Source organism: Schistocerca nitens, chromosome 2 (assembly GCF_023898315.1).
Source record: "Schistocerca nitens isolate TAMUIC-IGC-003100 chromosome 2, iqSchNite1.1, whole genome shotgun sequence".
Lineage (NCBI taxonomy): Eukaryota > Metazoa > Arthropoda > Insecta > Orthoptera > Acrididae > Schistocerca > Schistocerca nitens.
This window is the reverse complement of record NC_064615.1, coordinates 311,635,812-311,652,254: the sequence shown is the minus strand read 5'-3', so window position 1 is coordinate 311,652,254 and position 16,443 is coordinate 311,635,812. Positions and strand designations below refer to the sequence as shown.

Here is a 16,443-nt window from a genome sequence, read left to right as displayed (position 1 = left end):
CTCTCCTGGTTTTAGAGACGCGCTCCAGTATCATCTGTTTCGCCACAGCATACTTCCCTGCTAGGGGGGGGTGCTTTGACCAGATCGTAAATTAAAGCGACACGGTCGTGAAGATGGTTCATGAGGCAGGCGAAGCGTGCGTCGTCGCCCAAAGCACAGACATTGAATGTTTGCTCAACCAGGTTAAACCAGAACTCCGGGTGAGCGGATTTGAAGTCTGGTAATTTCGGCAGATTTGGCACTGCAGTCACTGCGGAGGTGTGCCTATTACTTCGGACGGAAGTAGAGCATGCAGAAGATTGCGAGTTCGAATTATTGGCGTCCCGTAATGCGGGAATCGCGAAATTCACTTGACGCCGGTGGGGAGGGGGGGGGGGGGCTGTGAAGCAGCGGACGCTCGAACGGTGTGAGGATCGTAGTCAAACTGTGCATTCTCATTGACGTGGTAGCTCAGAGAGAAGCCACAAGTGCTTCAGTACACTGGTGAATGTCCGTTATGCACACAGTATTCACTCGACCGTGGGTGGTGGGGCTGGTTGTAGATGTCGGAGTAATTACTGTCCAGCACAGAATTGTTGACTTGATTAGAAGCAACACAAGGATCCCATACACGTCCACTAGGATGCACACTCTGTGTGATATTTGCTGTTTGGCGAGCATTGAACACCTGTTGACTAGCTGGCGCGGAAGGATACACATGTGGCGGGAACTGATGCGAGTTTGAATTTACTACTGGATTTTCCAAAGTAGCAAAACCTCGCTCGACGCCACGAACTGTATTGAATTGTGTGTTCGACACAGGAGTAGGAATGTTACGACCAACACGCTGTGGAGAACACGTGGGAAGGTCCATGCTAACAAAGCCAGAGTCCACGACCGTTGGCGGTTGGAAGATACTGGCGGCACTCGATGAATTCCACTGCATGTTCTGGCTGAAGGATTCCGAAGATTCTTGCGGCATGTCCACTACGACGGCAGGAGTGCTGGAGAGATGTTGCTGAAATCCGGGCGGCGGTGAATGCTGAAAGGCCATTGTCTGGAGCTGAACAAAGGCCCTCGCGATCGCGGAGAAACCCGACGCGGTAGGCGCGTAAATAACCTTCGGGCAGTAACTCGGACGCGTATTACACAAAAACGGGGTCATATACAGATTTATTCTCACTTAGCTTCTATACAGATACAAGTCCGGAGGCTAATTGCTGTTAGCATCCAACATCTTGCCCCAAAGCCCTCTCCTCAAAGATAGCACACTTGCGCACAGAACAAATATCGATATTTATGGCGCTCTACGCCACACTAGTATGTGAAGAAATGAATTAAGTTGTTATTACTGGTGTGTGAAGAAATGAACTAAGATTTCTCATCAGACAGAAATGGGCCAAAAATCTTAGGACTACATTTGTTCAACTTCATGTCAGTTTCTCAACATTTACAATAATGGCATAATGGTCTAGTGACATAGCCAATGAGTAATCAGTTTCAGATTTAGTGTTTTATGATGAAGTGTTTACCAAAGCCACAATGTAGAAAGGAAAGGTAAAATGACCTATGCAGTGGCGTTTTGTAGTTGAGCATTCATTAACTGAGATCAGTAATGCACAGAGGCTTGCAACATGCAGTTTCCACCAATGAGACATTCACATGATGAACGTCTTGAGATGTCAGATTTAAAATGATGATTGGAAGTCCCTCTAACTGTGATATGTGAAACATGATTTAATTTCTGCATTAGAAAATACCACACCCTATTACAATCATTACATTAAAGGCATGTTGTGGCTTATGACAAATTTGCAAAGAATTTGCATAGTGTTCATGTTTAAGAATAGATGAACTGGTGCTCATGATGCTGAAAAATTTGGACAATTCTCAATCGTTTAGTCATCCACTATCCAGTACAATCACAACAACATTTAGCTTTAAACTCCTTTTAAGAAACAGATGACTGTAATTTGAAGGATCAGAAAAGTAAGTTGGAAGCAAAACTAGTATATCCTGGAACCACAGATTATTAATAGTACTGCAAATGTATAATGTAGAGAGTAAAGTAAATCTCCATTAGTTAAATGCAAAAGTACCTTTTACCATCAACAAGTAACAGTATACGCATATAAATATTAAACTGTAGCAGTAGTAGATAACCAGTCAACCAGGAGCTCAAGACCATGACTAAAAAAGTGGAAATGTTCATCAAATAAGGGATTATCCCATGGATTGCAAAATTTTTGTACAGCCATTTAAGCATAAAGGCAGAGCAGAGTTAAAATATTTCTTCAGTAATATGGTATACTAACATTTACAATAATTATTCATTATGTCATGTACAAATACACTGTGCAATAGCTATTTTCTTTTGCTGTTGTATTTCTTCACTTATTCTATATTTAAACATAAATCCCCATGAATAGGTCAATGGAACAAATATGTGAATAGATGATTTCCCTTGAATAGAAAAAGAAAAGGGGATGAGGGTGTGCTTCATTATAAGTCATTGTCTCTTTGCATATTTTGAATGCCACTTCAATTGAAATTCTTATATCTGAGTTGAGTGATCCATTGCCCTTTCTGTTTTTTACTACATTTCATGAGCATTTCTTCTTTTAGATGTACATTTTATGAAATATCTAAAATATTCAGGCTGATCTGATGCAGTATAATAAACTTGTCAATTAAGTGCAGTGCAAGAAGACAGTCAATGAAACCGAAAAATTTCTTGCACTTTGCAACACAATTGAAATAAAAGTCCATACACTAATAAATACAATGTGCTCTTTTTGGAACACAATCACAGGAGGAAATTAACTAATGTGTTATATGCCAGGGTTGGTGGTCACGTGTGTGTGGTGAGGTGTGTTTGCTTATGTGTTTGAATGGTGTGTGTTTCTCTTTTGCTGATGGAGGTTATGGCTGAAAGCTCTATGTAATTATTTTTTAACTGTGCCTGTCTGCAACTTAAAATGTCTTCTTTAAGGTAAGTGGCTATCTCTCTTATATTGTATTACAAATATGTTATGTTCAGCAAATTATTCAGTGAGTGAGCATCGAGTCTTTTTTTTTAGAGATAACTGTAAGCTGTTAGTTCCAGAGCCAGAGTGCAAATACTTCATGTAAAAATCAGGTTCCTAATGGCTTAGAGAGAAAACGAAACAAATGCAAATTTCTTTTCCACATGCAAGTCAACATTCACTGTAATAGCTATAAATTATTAGAGGTAGAACACTTTTGTAAGATAAAAAAAATGATGTGTTGTGCCTCAGCACATTGACTTACAGAAAATGAAGTAGGTTTTTTTATAGCTAATGAGTACATTCTGGCAGCTATAATGTAGAGAGGTGGGACAAAAATGGGGTTGCAGTATCTATCAGACAATATATAAAACTTTCTAATACAGATATAAGGTCATCCTCTTCTGAATCATATGGAGAATTTAGTTGTAAAAGACTGATCAACCAGAATATCATAACTGTTAGTTTGTTTAGTTCTCTAAATGGTGATGTTAATTTATTTTTTGAGAAATTTGAACAAACAATGAAAAAAATTTTAAAACTCACAGCAGATGTTGCAATATGTGGTCATTTCAACATAGAATTGACAGACTCAGGTAGGCCTAACTCAAAAACATATTTAAACCTCTTCAGATCATTAAATTTATATTTTACAAATGATAAACCTACACGTTAGGATGCCTGTTGAGACAGTATTATAGTTAATTTCTCAGGATACATATATGCTGTTAACATAGCAGAGGAATGTTCCACAGATTGATCCACTACACCTCATGTACCTTCATGCACAGTAAGATACAGATTATGTGGCTGCAGACAAGAAGTCAAGCTTGACATGGGTAGAGGTCAGAAAGAGGAATGTTTTAAGTCATGCATGGACTGCCTCAGAAATGCAAATTGGGACTTTGTTTATGAATATGATGTAGGTATTTAACCTGTCGAAACTCTTTCTAATAATTTCTTTCAGATATCTATTGACTTATAGTACACTTGCTTATCACTGAAAAGTACTAAAACAGTACTAAACCAAATGGAAAATGTAAAAATGTTAAATGGTACACTGATTACATCGCTGGTATCAGCGAAAAGAAGGTTCCACTGGACAAAATGCATAAAAAGAACTACAAATGTGGCACAGTGCAGTATGGTACTTTTTATGAAGAATGCCTGAAATATAAACAACATTATAAAACCATACTTAAACTTACCAAACAAGTTGCGCATGAAAATTACATAGAAGGAATGCTGAATACATGCAAAGTTCCTTTGGATATAATACAACAAGAATTCAATTCTAATAAAATCTTCTCAGTTTCCAAGCTGCATCAGTTCAAATAAAATTATTGAGCTTCCGATGGTTATTTCCACCATTGTTATCAGGAATAAAAACCACTGACCAACTGGGCTAGCACAGTTTTATGCTTACATAGGCACAATTGCAGCCCCTGGCATCATTCAGTCAGAGATGGCCAAAATAAAGGATGTCTGGAAAGTGAGTTGGGTAGCTCATAGCAGCTCCAGCCTGCCCCGGGATCGAGTGATATAAAGTGGCACGAGGGGTCGGCGCCACTTTTGAAACTGTCATTCCACCTTCCTAAAAGCGTCAAGCATCTGTCTTTGGTCCCTTTTGATATCTAAACTCTGCCCCACACTTAGTTGAACACATCAGCAACTAATATACTTGCTGATCATCTTCTTAGAGGGCATGAATTCCATTGGGATCAAAACTGCTACACAATAAAAAGGAAAATATTCATTGTTTGCAAACCACTTGCTTTTGTTATGGATAAATGTCTAGAATTTGGAGTTTTCCCCAACCAGCACAAAATTTCAAAAGTTATACCTATACCATATACAAAAAGGGGGAAAAGCATCTTCCTGAGAATTACAGACCATGTCTGTTGTTACACTCTTATCCAAAATATCTGAAGCAATTTTTAACAAAAAGATTAGTAACTACTTTGAAAAAACATAACCTTCTTTCTAATAGACAACATGAGTTTCAACAAGGAAAAATACCACTTCCGGAGTTCTTGAAATTATTCATCAGACATTAATTGCATTTGAAAATAAGAATATGGACCCTCTTGAGCTATGCAGTTTGTGTAAGGCTTTTGCCTGTATCCGTTTGTCATCTTACTAGTCAAACTACAGTATTATGGAATAAATAATACAGCACTAGCATAATTGATTCTTATCTAAATAATGGGAGAAATTAGTGTTAATTCAAAATAGGCATTGTTCCATAAAGAAATCATGTCTGCCCTTGTACCATTCTTCTTCACTGTTGCAATTAACAATTTGCCACATTATGTTGAGCTTCAGGCAGTTATCAGTGATGTGGATGATACAGTTTTAATCACCACAGATCAAGATATGCCAAGGTTGCACCAGAATTCACAGGACACTCTTTCCTTAATGCTGAGCTTGTTTTCATCTAAAAAACTACTGTATAATCCAGAGAAACCTCAGCATCTGCAGCTGAGAGTAGCTAAAGACATAGAATCAAAATCTGTACATGTTGATCCCAACAAAACTGGCAACCTCACATTAAAAATGTCAGATATCATGGGTGTCCTGTCTCATTTGGAAATTAGCTAATCTAGTAAGTAAAAAGTATCTTAGGACAGCTTACTTTAGACTTTTTCAGTCTTGCATATGTTATGGGCTGTTGCTATGGGGTCACTCATGTCATGTCAGTGATGAACTACTAATTGAGAAAGAGGTGCTACGAATAATGTGTAATGTCAGTCGAAGGGAGTACTACTGTCCTTTATTCCCTAAGATCAAAATATTGACAGTGATAAGGCCTTATCTACAGCTACATCTACACTCTGCAAACCAACTTGAAACGCATGTTAGATGGTATGTCCCATTGTAAAAGTCATTACATTTGTCCCCAGTCCATTCATGTACGGAGTGTGGGAAGGATGATTGTTTGAATCCCTCCATTCTTGTCTTCATGATCCCTATGTGAGTATTATGTATTCGGTTGTAGCATATTCCTTAAGCCATCATTTAAAGCTGGTTCTTGAAATCTTTTTAGTAGCCTTTCTTGGGTTAATTTGTGCCTATCTCAAGAGTCTGCCAGTTCAGTTTTTTCAGAATCTTGGTAACACTCTCTCATGGGTCAAACAAACCTGTGACCATTTGTACTGCTCTTCTCTGTATATGTTCAATATTCCCTGTTAGTCCTATTTGGCACAGGTCCCACACACTTGAGCAGTATTCTAGAATACATCACACAAGTGATTTGTAAGCAATCTCCTTTATAGCCTGATTCCACTTCCCAGCATTCAACCAATAAACTGAAGTCTACCACCTGCTTTATCCACAACTGAGCTTATGTGATCATTATATTTCATATCTCTACAAAGTGTTACACCCAGGTATTGTATGAGTTGACTCACTGATATATAGTCATAAGATACTACATTTTTTTTTCATTTTGTGAAGTGCACAATTTTACATTTCTGAACATTTAAAGCAAGTTTCCAATCTTTGCACCACTTTCAAACCTTATAAAGATCTGACTGAATATGTATGCAATGAAGATAATCAATTTTTGACAGTATGATGTAGCTGGATAGACAAAAAAATCTACTCATCAAGTGGCAACAGGAGAACACACACATACAAAAATGTTTAACTTAGAGCCACTGGCTCTGAAAGCTTGCATATCTTAAAGCTTTTTGTGTGTGTGTTCTTCTGCCACCACTTGGTGAGTAGATTTTTTTATCCATCCAATTACATTATACTGAATATTTCTGCAGATTCATTCAGACAATACTTCATTATAGATAACCGCATCATCAGGAAAATTTCTCAGGTTATTATTAATATTGGCTGCAAGGTCATTAATATACAACATTAACAGAAACACTTCTTGGGGCACACCTGAAGTTACTTCTACATCTGCAGATTACTCTCCATCCAAGATAATGTGCTGTGTCCTCCCTACCAAAATGTCCTAAATCCTGTCACAGATTTCACTTGATACCCATATGATTGAACCTTTGACAATAAGTGTAGGTGTGGTACTGAGTCAAACTGTTTTCAGGAAGCAAGAAATACTGTATCTTCTTGACTACTTTGATCCAATGGTTTCACATAAGAAAAGTGTGAGTTGGGTTTCACATGACCAATGTATTTGGAATCCATGCCAGTTGCTATGGATGAGGTCATTCTGTTCAAAATACCTCATTATGTTTGAGCTCAGAATATACAACAAACCAGTGCCAAGGATATTGGATGGTAGTTTTATGGATCACTTCTATTATACTTCTCGTAGATGAGTGTGACCTGAACTTTCTTCAACTACTGGGCACCGTTTTTATAATAGATTATAGTTAGAGGAGGGGCTAACTCAGCTGCATATTCAGTGTAGAATCTGATAGCAATTCCTTTGGGCTCTGGAGCTTTGTTCAGTTTTAACAGTTTCAGCTGTTTCTCAATACCACTGACATTAATTCTAATTTCACTCAGCTTTTAGAGGCACAGGAATTAAATTGGTGCAATTTTCCTGCATTTTCATTTTAAAAGGAACATTTGAAAACACAGTTAAGCATTTCAGGTTTTGCTTTGCTACCCTCAATTTCAGTTCCTGTCTTATTCATTAGGGACTGACACTAACTTTGGTTCATGATTTTAAAAGTAACTTGTACAACTGGTTAACAGATAGTCCATTCTACAGTTCATGCCCACACCTGGATTGGCTACTTGTAGTTCAGAAATTGAATTTTAAGATTATGATTGCAATTCTGCACATTTGGTTAATGTAGGATAAATAATTTGTAGATGTAATGTGAAAATTAATTAATATAGTGATTGATATGGTAGCTATCATGTCATCAGTGTAAAATCTATGTTACTACAAGTGGCCAACAGCAAATAAAAAATCTGAATGTGAATTTGAAAGTGGGACTACAAACTACTAATAATATAGACAAACCTTCAGTTTTTCCACTGTGACACGTGGTCTAGCATTGAAGTACAGGAGAATAGCAATGTCAACTGCAATTCCAATAACAATTCCAATTTCAACTCCAAGCCATAGACATGCAATGAATGTCACAAATAAGGGGATGAGATCTCTCTCTGAAAACCAGAATCATAAGAAATAATTAGCATAGATGCAGAATATAATTGTTCTCAAAATCTTAACTAGACTTTCCTTTATATAAATAATTTTGAATCCCTTTTTTCCATTCCATGTACAGCAAAATCCTATGGAATATTAGCATGAGCCATTATGCTATTCTGTCTTTTAAATTATTGTGTTGTTAAGGATAAAGGGTACTTTTCCGTCTCAATATTATGTAAAAATCAACACGCATTTCTTTCAAGCACTGTTTATAATGTATATATTTTACAGAATTTTTGTTGATATCAGGTAATGCAGCACACTTTCTAAGCAAATTAAAGTATTTTGAATATTTTTGAACCTGCTTAGGGTTATTAAAAAATTACAAAGAAATTGATGCAATTTTTCTTTCAACATGCTTCCTCAAATTGAGGTACCACGTAACCCAATATTATACATTCAGGTTTTTACCAGATATGCATGACATGATGGCTGAGGTACTAGACCCATTTAATTCCACCTATTACATATATTACAAGGATAAAAAATGTCACATCTTACATTTTAATTTTTATAATTTTTTCCCTAATAAAAATGTTATTTTTTCTATAATTTAGTTGATTCTGCAATAAAGCTTAGGCCTACTATATAAGTATGAACTATTGCCAGCTACAGAAAAACATTAGAGCAAAGCTTTATAAACTTTAGGAAACATTTGTACCTGAATTCTGCAAAATAAAACTTGTGGGAAATTGTGAATGAAGATATGAGTCCAATTAAACTGTGCCTCGGAACATTCCTGAAGCATAGTCTTCATCCTGCAGCATTTCTTCATCTTCAAGCATCCTCTTGGCATTTCTTTTACCACTTCTTGCTTCTTTAGTAAGTTGAAGAGCGAATCTTTTAGCTTCATGCACCCGTTGTCCGTCACATGCAAGCAATTGATCTTCCATATTAGAGCCACATTTTATGCCTAAATTTCTCAGGACTTCCAACCTTCCTATCACTCCACCATTGAAACATATCACTACATCTAGTACTCCAACTTTTAACGGATTTAGTCCTATAAAAACATTCTTGGGTTATCTTTCCGATATGCAATGGTTAAAACTTTTATTTGTATTATGAGTGCCCTCATGAAGACATTTACTAAGCAAAACAGGGTCACTCAGGTCTCTAAAAATTGGTTTTATTTGATTCATAACAGGCTCAGGAAGAGAATGCTTATGATGGTATATTTGACCACTTTCTTTTGCTTTTTGGTAACCACACCAAGAATCTGCTCCTTTAGGGCAAAGTCCACGAACAGGGTGGTCATCTGCAGATAACTTATGAAAGTAGGTGGCCCATACAGCTTTTATCATTGCTGTAACATCATTCAGAGGTGCAGTTCATCTAATGGCCAGTCCATAATAACTCTGAAGAAGGCCTATTTCAGTTTCTGTCAATCTGCCTCGGCCAGACGGAGTTTTCCATCAGATAGCAACTTTCCTTTCATTTCTCTCCATAGCTTCCCCAATCTAGCACACATCCTCTTTTGCACATGTCCACAATACTCCAGTTTTGTTACCAAGGTATCACCATAAACATTGAACTCATTAATTTTATTGAAAGCTTTAGAGTCCCCGTCGCCTATGTACTTTGTATATCTAACGTTATAAATAGGCACTGACCTCTGAAATATTTTTGTAGCTCCATCACACTCCATACCTCCACAGTAACCATCATAATTCTTAGAACACTGATGTTCAATATGTCCTTCAGTGTTACCATGGCAGATGTGGCAGTACTTAGATAAGCACTCAACATCAACAACTTTTCCATTCTCCAGAGAAGCAGCACTTACAACACCATTCAAGGAACAATGTTCTCTACATTGTCATGTCCCATCAAATGCAACAGGAATGTCCTTGGTTCCACTAATATTTACATTTTCTTCTACTGCACATTTCATACATGCTTTAGACACAACTGTCAGGGTGCCTAAAAGTATTTTCATGTACTTGCTGGACCTACTGGGAGGAGGAGGATGGCCCATCAAATCACAAAACGTTTGAGCAGCCTTTTTTCCTTTTCCTATTGCACACATTGCATACACTAGCTTCAAATTCACATAATATGAATTATGCACAATGTTCGATGTCATTTTCAAGGTACATTTACTACAGGATCTACACAGAACAACTAATTTTGATACTAAACCCTTCCTGCTACTTTGTTGTTCAGTTATTTCCAGACAGCCTACACTATCACATTGTTTACGTTTCGCCACTTCCTTCGGGTTGGGTTGTTTGGGGGAGGAGACCAAACAGTGAGGTCATCAGTCTCATCAGGTTAGGGAAGGAAGTTGGCCCTGCCCTTTCAGAGGAACCATCCCGGCATTTGCCTGAAGCGATTTAGGGAAATCATGGAAAACCTAAATCAGGATGGTCGGACGCGGGATTGAACTGTCATCCTTCTGAATGCAAGTCCAGTGTGCTAACCATTGTGCCACCTTGCTCAGTCCACTTCCTTTATTAAAGAAGATAAGGTGCCCATATCAACAACAACAAATTTGCTACAAACAGCTTACTGTTAATACAAAAAATTGAATCACCAGGAGGCATGCCATGTGGGAGTTTCTTCCCTGAAGAACTGATACATAGGTTACTTTCAACAGTGTGGCTTGCTTTGTCTGTGAACTGGTTACCACAGAATTTCCTTTTATTGAATTTCTTGATGTGTGGCACAGTTCATATTTATTGCACACTAAAGGATATGTACTTCCACATATATGTGTAGCACTTGGGCGACAAACAATTCAGAAACACGTGAACAAACTGCTTCAGTGAAATAAAAGTAAATACTAGCAAAGATAAGTATTTACAGACACTAGAAACCTGCACTGTTACCAACATATACAATGTACCATACATATAATCACAGGAAACAGAAAGTTCACAGTTCTTTTCTGTGACAGAAATAAAGGGGGTGGTATACATGATTGTAGCTTTAAAATTTGGTATGTGTAGATAATTTTTCATTAAAAAAGTCGTAAAAAATTTCAATTTTTCCGCCATTTGTAAGTACCCGGTATCCTTAATGAACACTGAATAAATTTTCAACTGCCAAGACTGCTAAAATCATTTATTCATATAGATTACTGGGTTTGGCAATTCTCCATTGCTATCTTTGGATCTACATTAACATCATTATTCAATCTTCTCCTTCAGTACAATGAGTAGTGCTCTACAATGTATGTCTGTGTTGGTATCATGAGCTCGACTAGAAGTCATCCTGTCAATTTCAAAATAATAGCTACGTACACACTAGTTATTATGCCGAGTTGAAAAGTGGTGGTGAATGAGAGCACTTGTAACTGGTCCAATACTATGTGTGTACATAATTGTTATTTTAAAATTGACATGCTGACTTCTAGTGTAGCTCACGATACCAACATGGACTTACTGTGTAGAACACCACTTACTGTACTGAAGGAGAAGAGTTTGTAATTATGTAAACATAGATCTGAAGATGGCAACAGAGAAGTGCTGAAGTTAAAATTATATCTCATATCTAGAAAGCACATCAGACCATAAACATTAATTTTCCATATGAAATAATTCGGAACTAATTCACTGTAGCAGTAATGTGTATTGTTAAGCACTGTAAAACTATAAGTTGTTAATAAGGTAAAACTTACTGTTTGATCGCCATAATGAAGGAAGAATATCTACTTCAATCATAAATATAACTGCACAGATAATAACTGATGACAAAGTAGCCTTTGGGATGTAGTAAAAATGTGGAGTCAGAAGACTGAGAGCCATAATTACAAGTATTCCTGGAATGAATAAAAATGCTGAGTTATTAGGTTTCTAGAAACGCCCATATGATTGACAGAAACAATAAAAAATACTACCATTTAAACATATTGTGTAATAGCATTACTTTTCGATTGGAGTACAGTAACCATGTAAAATATTGGATGTTGATATTTGAGGTCAAATGCTGTAATTAAATAATTAAGGCAGGAATGAAAGAGCTAAGGAATAGTCTATAGAACTATGGCAGTGGCAGCACAAGTAAATATAGGTTATAGAAACAACTAGATTAGAAAACCAATAACATATTGAACAGAAAGTGAAAATGGAATGGGAGATGTAACTTGACGGGTCTAGTTCATAACTATGACTGTTTGTAAATTTGCTGCTGTATGGGAAGTATGATTGTTTTAAATTTTTATTTTTATGTAATTTCATTTTAGAGAGTGTGTTTATAAAAGAAAAAAATACATTCTATATGTGTGTGTTCTTCTGCAGTTGCTTGATAAGCAGATTTTTTTATCTATCTGATTACATTAGATTAATTAATCAAATATATGTCTGCAAACCAGCAAAATGCAGCCTTAAAAGTATTATTTTAACGAAATATGTGGCACTGTTACACAAATGACATGCCACTCATCATAATATTCATTGTGAACACAAGATATGGAAAATGTAACCTACACACTTAACAGTATTTTGACAACATGAAAAAGGTACTTTGATATGTAGGAGCTTCTATTGTTTTACTTTATCTTAAATGTATCTTTGTGCACAATGGGGGCATGAATTGTCATCCAAGAAGACAAATGCCTTGCCAATATGCTGCCAATATGGTTGCACTATCGGTCGGAGGATGACATTCACATATCGTAGAGCCGTTACGGCGCCTTCCATAACCACCAGCTGCGTACGTCAGCCCCACACTACGCTACCCTAAAACAGCAGGGAACCTCCACCTTGCTGCATTCTCTGGACAGTGTGTGTAAGTCGTTCAGCCTGACAGGGTTGCCTCCAAACACATCTCCTATGATTCTCTGGTTGAAGACATATGTGACACTCATCGGTGAAGAGAAAGTGATGCCAATCCTGAGCAGTCCATTCGGCAGGTTTTTGGGCCCATCTGTACCATGCTGCATGGTGTCATGGTTGCAAATATGGATCTTGCCATGGATGTTGGGTGTGAAGTTGTGCATCATGCAGCCTATTACACACAGTTTGAGTCATAACACGACGTCCTGTGGCAGCACGAAAAGTATTATTCAACATGGTGGTGTTGCTGTCAGGGTTCCTCTGAGCCATAATCCATAGGTAGTGGTCATCCACCTTGGGTGGCCTGAGCGAGGCATGTCATCGATAGTTCCTGTCTCTCTGTATCTCCTCCATGTCCAAACAACATCGTTTTGGTTCACTCCGAGACGCCTGGACACTTCCCTTGTTGAGAGCCCTTCCTGGCACAAAGTAACAATGCAGACACGATAAAACTGCAGTACTGACCGTCCAGGCATGGTTGAACTGCAGACAACACAAGCTGTGTACTTCCTTCCTGGTGTAATGACTGCAACTAACTGGCTGTAGGATCACCTCCATCTCATAGGCGCTGTTCATGCATTGTTGTTTACATCTTTGGGTGGGTTTAGTGAAATCTCTGAACAGTCAAAGGAATTGTGTCTGTGATACAATATCCACAGTCAACGTCTGTCTTCAGGAATTACGGGAACCGGGGTGATGCAAAACTTTTTTTGATGTGCGTATTTGCATATATTTGTGAATTATGATGTATGTATTAGGTTGGTGCATAAGTTCATGGTGTTTTTGAATGTTGGTATTTCAGTTGCTATGGGTTTGTTCATCAATTGTCATTTTTTATTTGTACTTGACTGTTGCTATTTGAGTTAATGTATTGTCATTTTGTCATTTGGAGGTAGTGAGTGGAGTTGTGGGCACTAGAAAATGGAGTGCTAATGGAGAAATCAGAACATTTCCGATATATTGTTCTGTTTGAGTTCAGTAGAGGGGTGACAGCAGCAGAGGCAGCCAGAAAAATTTATACTATGTATGGGGATAATGCCCCTTGACAAAGCACAGCAAGAAACTGGTTTTCTTGTTTTAAGGAGTATTGTTTTGACATTAGTGATTCTCCATGTTTAGGAAGAACTTTGGGGTTTCATGAAGACTGTGTAAATGTATTAATCCACAATGTCCATGTCAGTGTACTCAAGAACTGGCATGTGTGATGAACTGTGATCACTCCACCATCCTGCCCCATTTGCATACAATGGGGAAGGTTTGAAAGCTGGGTGTATGGGTACCTCATGCTCTAAGCCAAAATCACAAACATCAGTGGGTTTCACCAGAAAGACTATGTGAGATGATGTTACTCCATGATAACACCTGCCTGCATTCAGATTCAGATTCAGATTCTGCTAGACTGTCAAAAAATGCTGTACAGATGATGGGTTGGGAAGTCATTCCACACCCATGTCATTCGCTTGACATCACACTCTTAGATTTACATCTTGTCCGCTTCTGTTTAACAGCCTTCAACGAGCCTCCTTTCCAGATGAAAAGGCACTCCAGACCTGGTTGGATGAGTTCTTTGCCTCAAAACTACAAAATTTCTACTGTTGCAGCATCGAAAAGTTATCCAGCATTGGCAGACTATTATAAACAGTGAAGGAGACTATATTATTGATGATTAATGTCAGGTGTATCAGTTGTGATTATTAAATTTATGAAAAAATGTTATTAATTTATGCAAAAATCTAGTATTATATGACAGAAGTAGCTCCTTTTCTCACAACAGTTTACCATAGGTTACTGCAGCAATCAAGGGTTGGAAAAATGCACCATCATTCCTATTTTCAAGAGGTGTTCAACAGGTCACTCATTATAGAATTATGGAACCCATTTTATGCTTGTATATTGTAACAGTCTTAAAGAGCAAATGCCTCCCCTGTCAAAGTCAACATGAATTCTACTAATACTGCTTTTATGAAACTCAGCTCATTTCATTTGTCCATGAGATCCAAAGCAGTAAGTAATGGTACCCTGGTTGATCCAGTTTTGCAGTGTAATACTACAAACAAAATATAAACTCATCAAGAACAGCCTTCTAACAGAACAGAATACTTTTGAGTGAGAAGAACTATCAAATTGTTTATGTTGATCCTGTCACTGTAGAGGAATTAAAATGGTTATCTGGTCTCTAAAAAGTAAGAATTCCAAAGGGGTGGATAATGCATCTAATAATTTAATGAAGTATTTAGATCTATGGATAAATGATATTTTTAATCGCTCAATTCAACAAGGCATTGTTCGTGAAAGACTCAATTATGCCATTGTCAAGCCCCTATACAAAAATGGTGATAAGACTGAGTTCACTAACTACCATCCTGTTTATTATTAACAGTTTCTCTAAAATACTAGAAAAAATAAATGCATGCTAGAGTTAAAGAACACCTAGTTAGGAACAGTGTTATTAGCACGTGCCAATGTGGCTTTCAAAAGGGTAGATACAGTGTTTGTGCCTTCAAATGAGGATGATGAAGTGTTTCCACTTTCAAATGAAGTCCTTGAGTCTCTAAAAAAACTTATCAAAAGCACTTACAAACTGCAAAATATTGAAGCAAGAAATCCAGAAATATAAGCAGTTTTATTATGAGAAAAAAATAATTACATCAGGCAGAAAATAAAAACAATATGGGATATAGTGATTATTTGTATAATCAATCTCTTGTCAGCAGAAGGTTTCCAGACTGGCTAAAATATGCTGAAGTTAGCCTCTTTACAAGAAGGGCGATAAAGAAATACTGTCAAACTATTGACCAATTTCACTTTTCCCAGACTTTGCAAAAATATTTATAAAGGTGTTCAAGCATCTTTCTAAGCATCTGACTGCAAAAAATATATTGTCCAAATCACAGTTTGGGTTCCTTAAGGGTTCGGATATAGAGAAGGCTTTTTACATGTACAGTGAGAATGTACTTAATTCATTAGATAACAATTAGAGGCTACTGGAATTTCTATGGGTGTCAAAAAGCCTTTGACTGTGTGGATCACTGAATTATCTTAAATAAATTAGAATATTATGATGTCAGCGGCAATGCTGCAAAATGATTCAAGCCTTGCCAGACTAACAGGAAATGAAGGGTGTCATTGTGAAATACCTACACATAGTAAGCAATCAGTCTTCATCTGATTGGGAATTAATTAAATATGCTGTTCCTAAAGGCTCCATCTTGAGTCTGTCACTTTTTATTGTGTACATTAATGATGTCTTGTCTGTTACAGTGCCAGATGCTATTTTTGTTTTGTTTGCAGATGATACAAACATTGCAATAAATAGAAAGTCAAGTGCAGATTTAGAAATGGCTGCTAATCAAATTTTCGCTGATACTGATAAATGGTTTAAATCTAATTCACAGTCATTAAACTTTGAAAAGAGCCACTATGTGCATTTAAGAACCTGTAAGAGATTTCCTTCCAGAATGTGTATAACAAATGTAAACATCCAGACAGAAGAGATGGCAATGTTAAATTTCTGGAA

General features: G+C 37.1%; 1 protein-coding gene across 2 annotated transcripts in view; it reads right to left on the bottom strand.

Moving 5' to 3' along the window:
• Window positions 1–16,443, bottom strand: part of LOC126234383 (sodium-independent sulfate anion transporter-like) — a 337,508-nt gene that overhangs the window by 21,005 nt on the left and 300,060 nt on the right. For both annotated transcript variants that reach the window (XM_049943069.1, XM_049943070.1), the window contains exons 8-9: window positions 11,771–11,911; window positions 7,957–8,102 (exon numbers count right to left, since the gene is read on the bottom strand). In XM_049943069.1, the coding sequence (XP_049799026.1) occupies window positions 7,957–8,102; window positions 11,771–11,911 (287 nt within the window). The remainder of the gene's footprint in view (window positions 1–7,956; window positions 8,103–11,770; window positions 11,912–16,443) is intronic.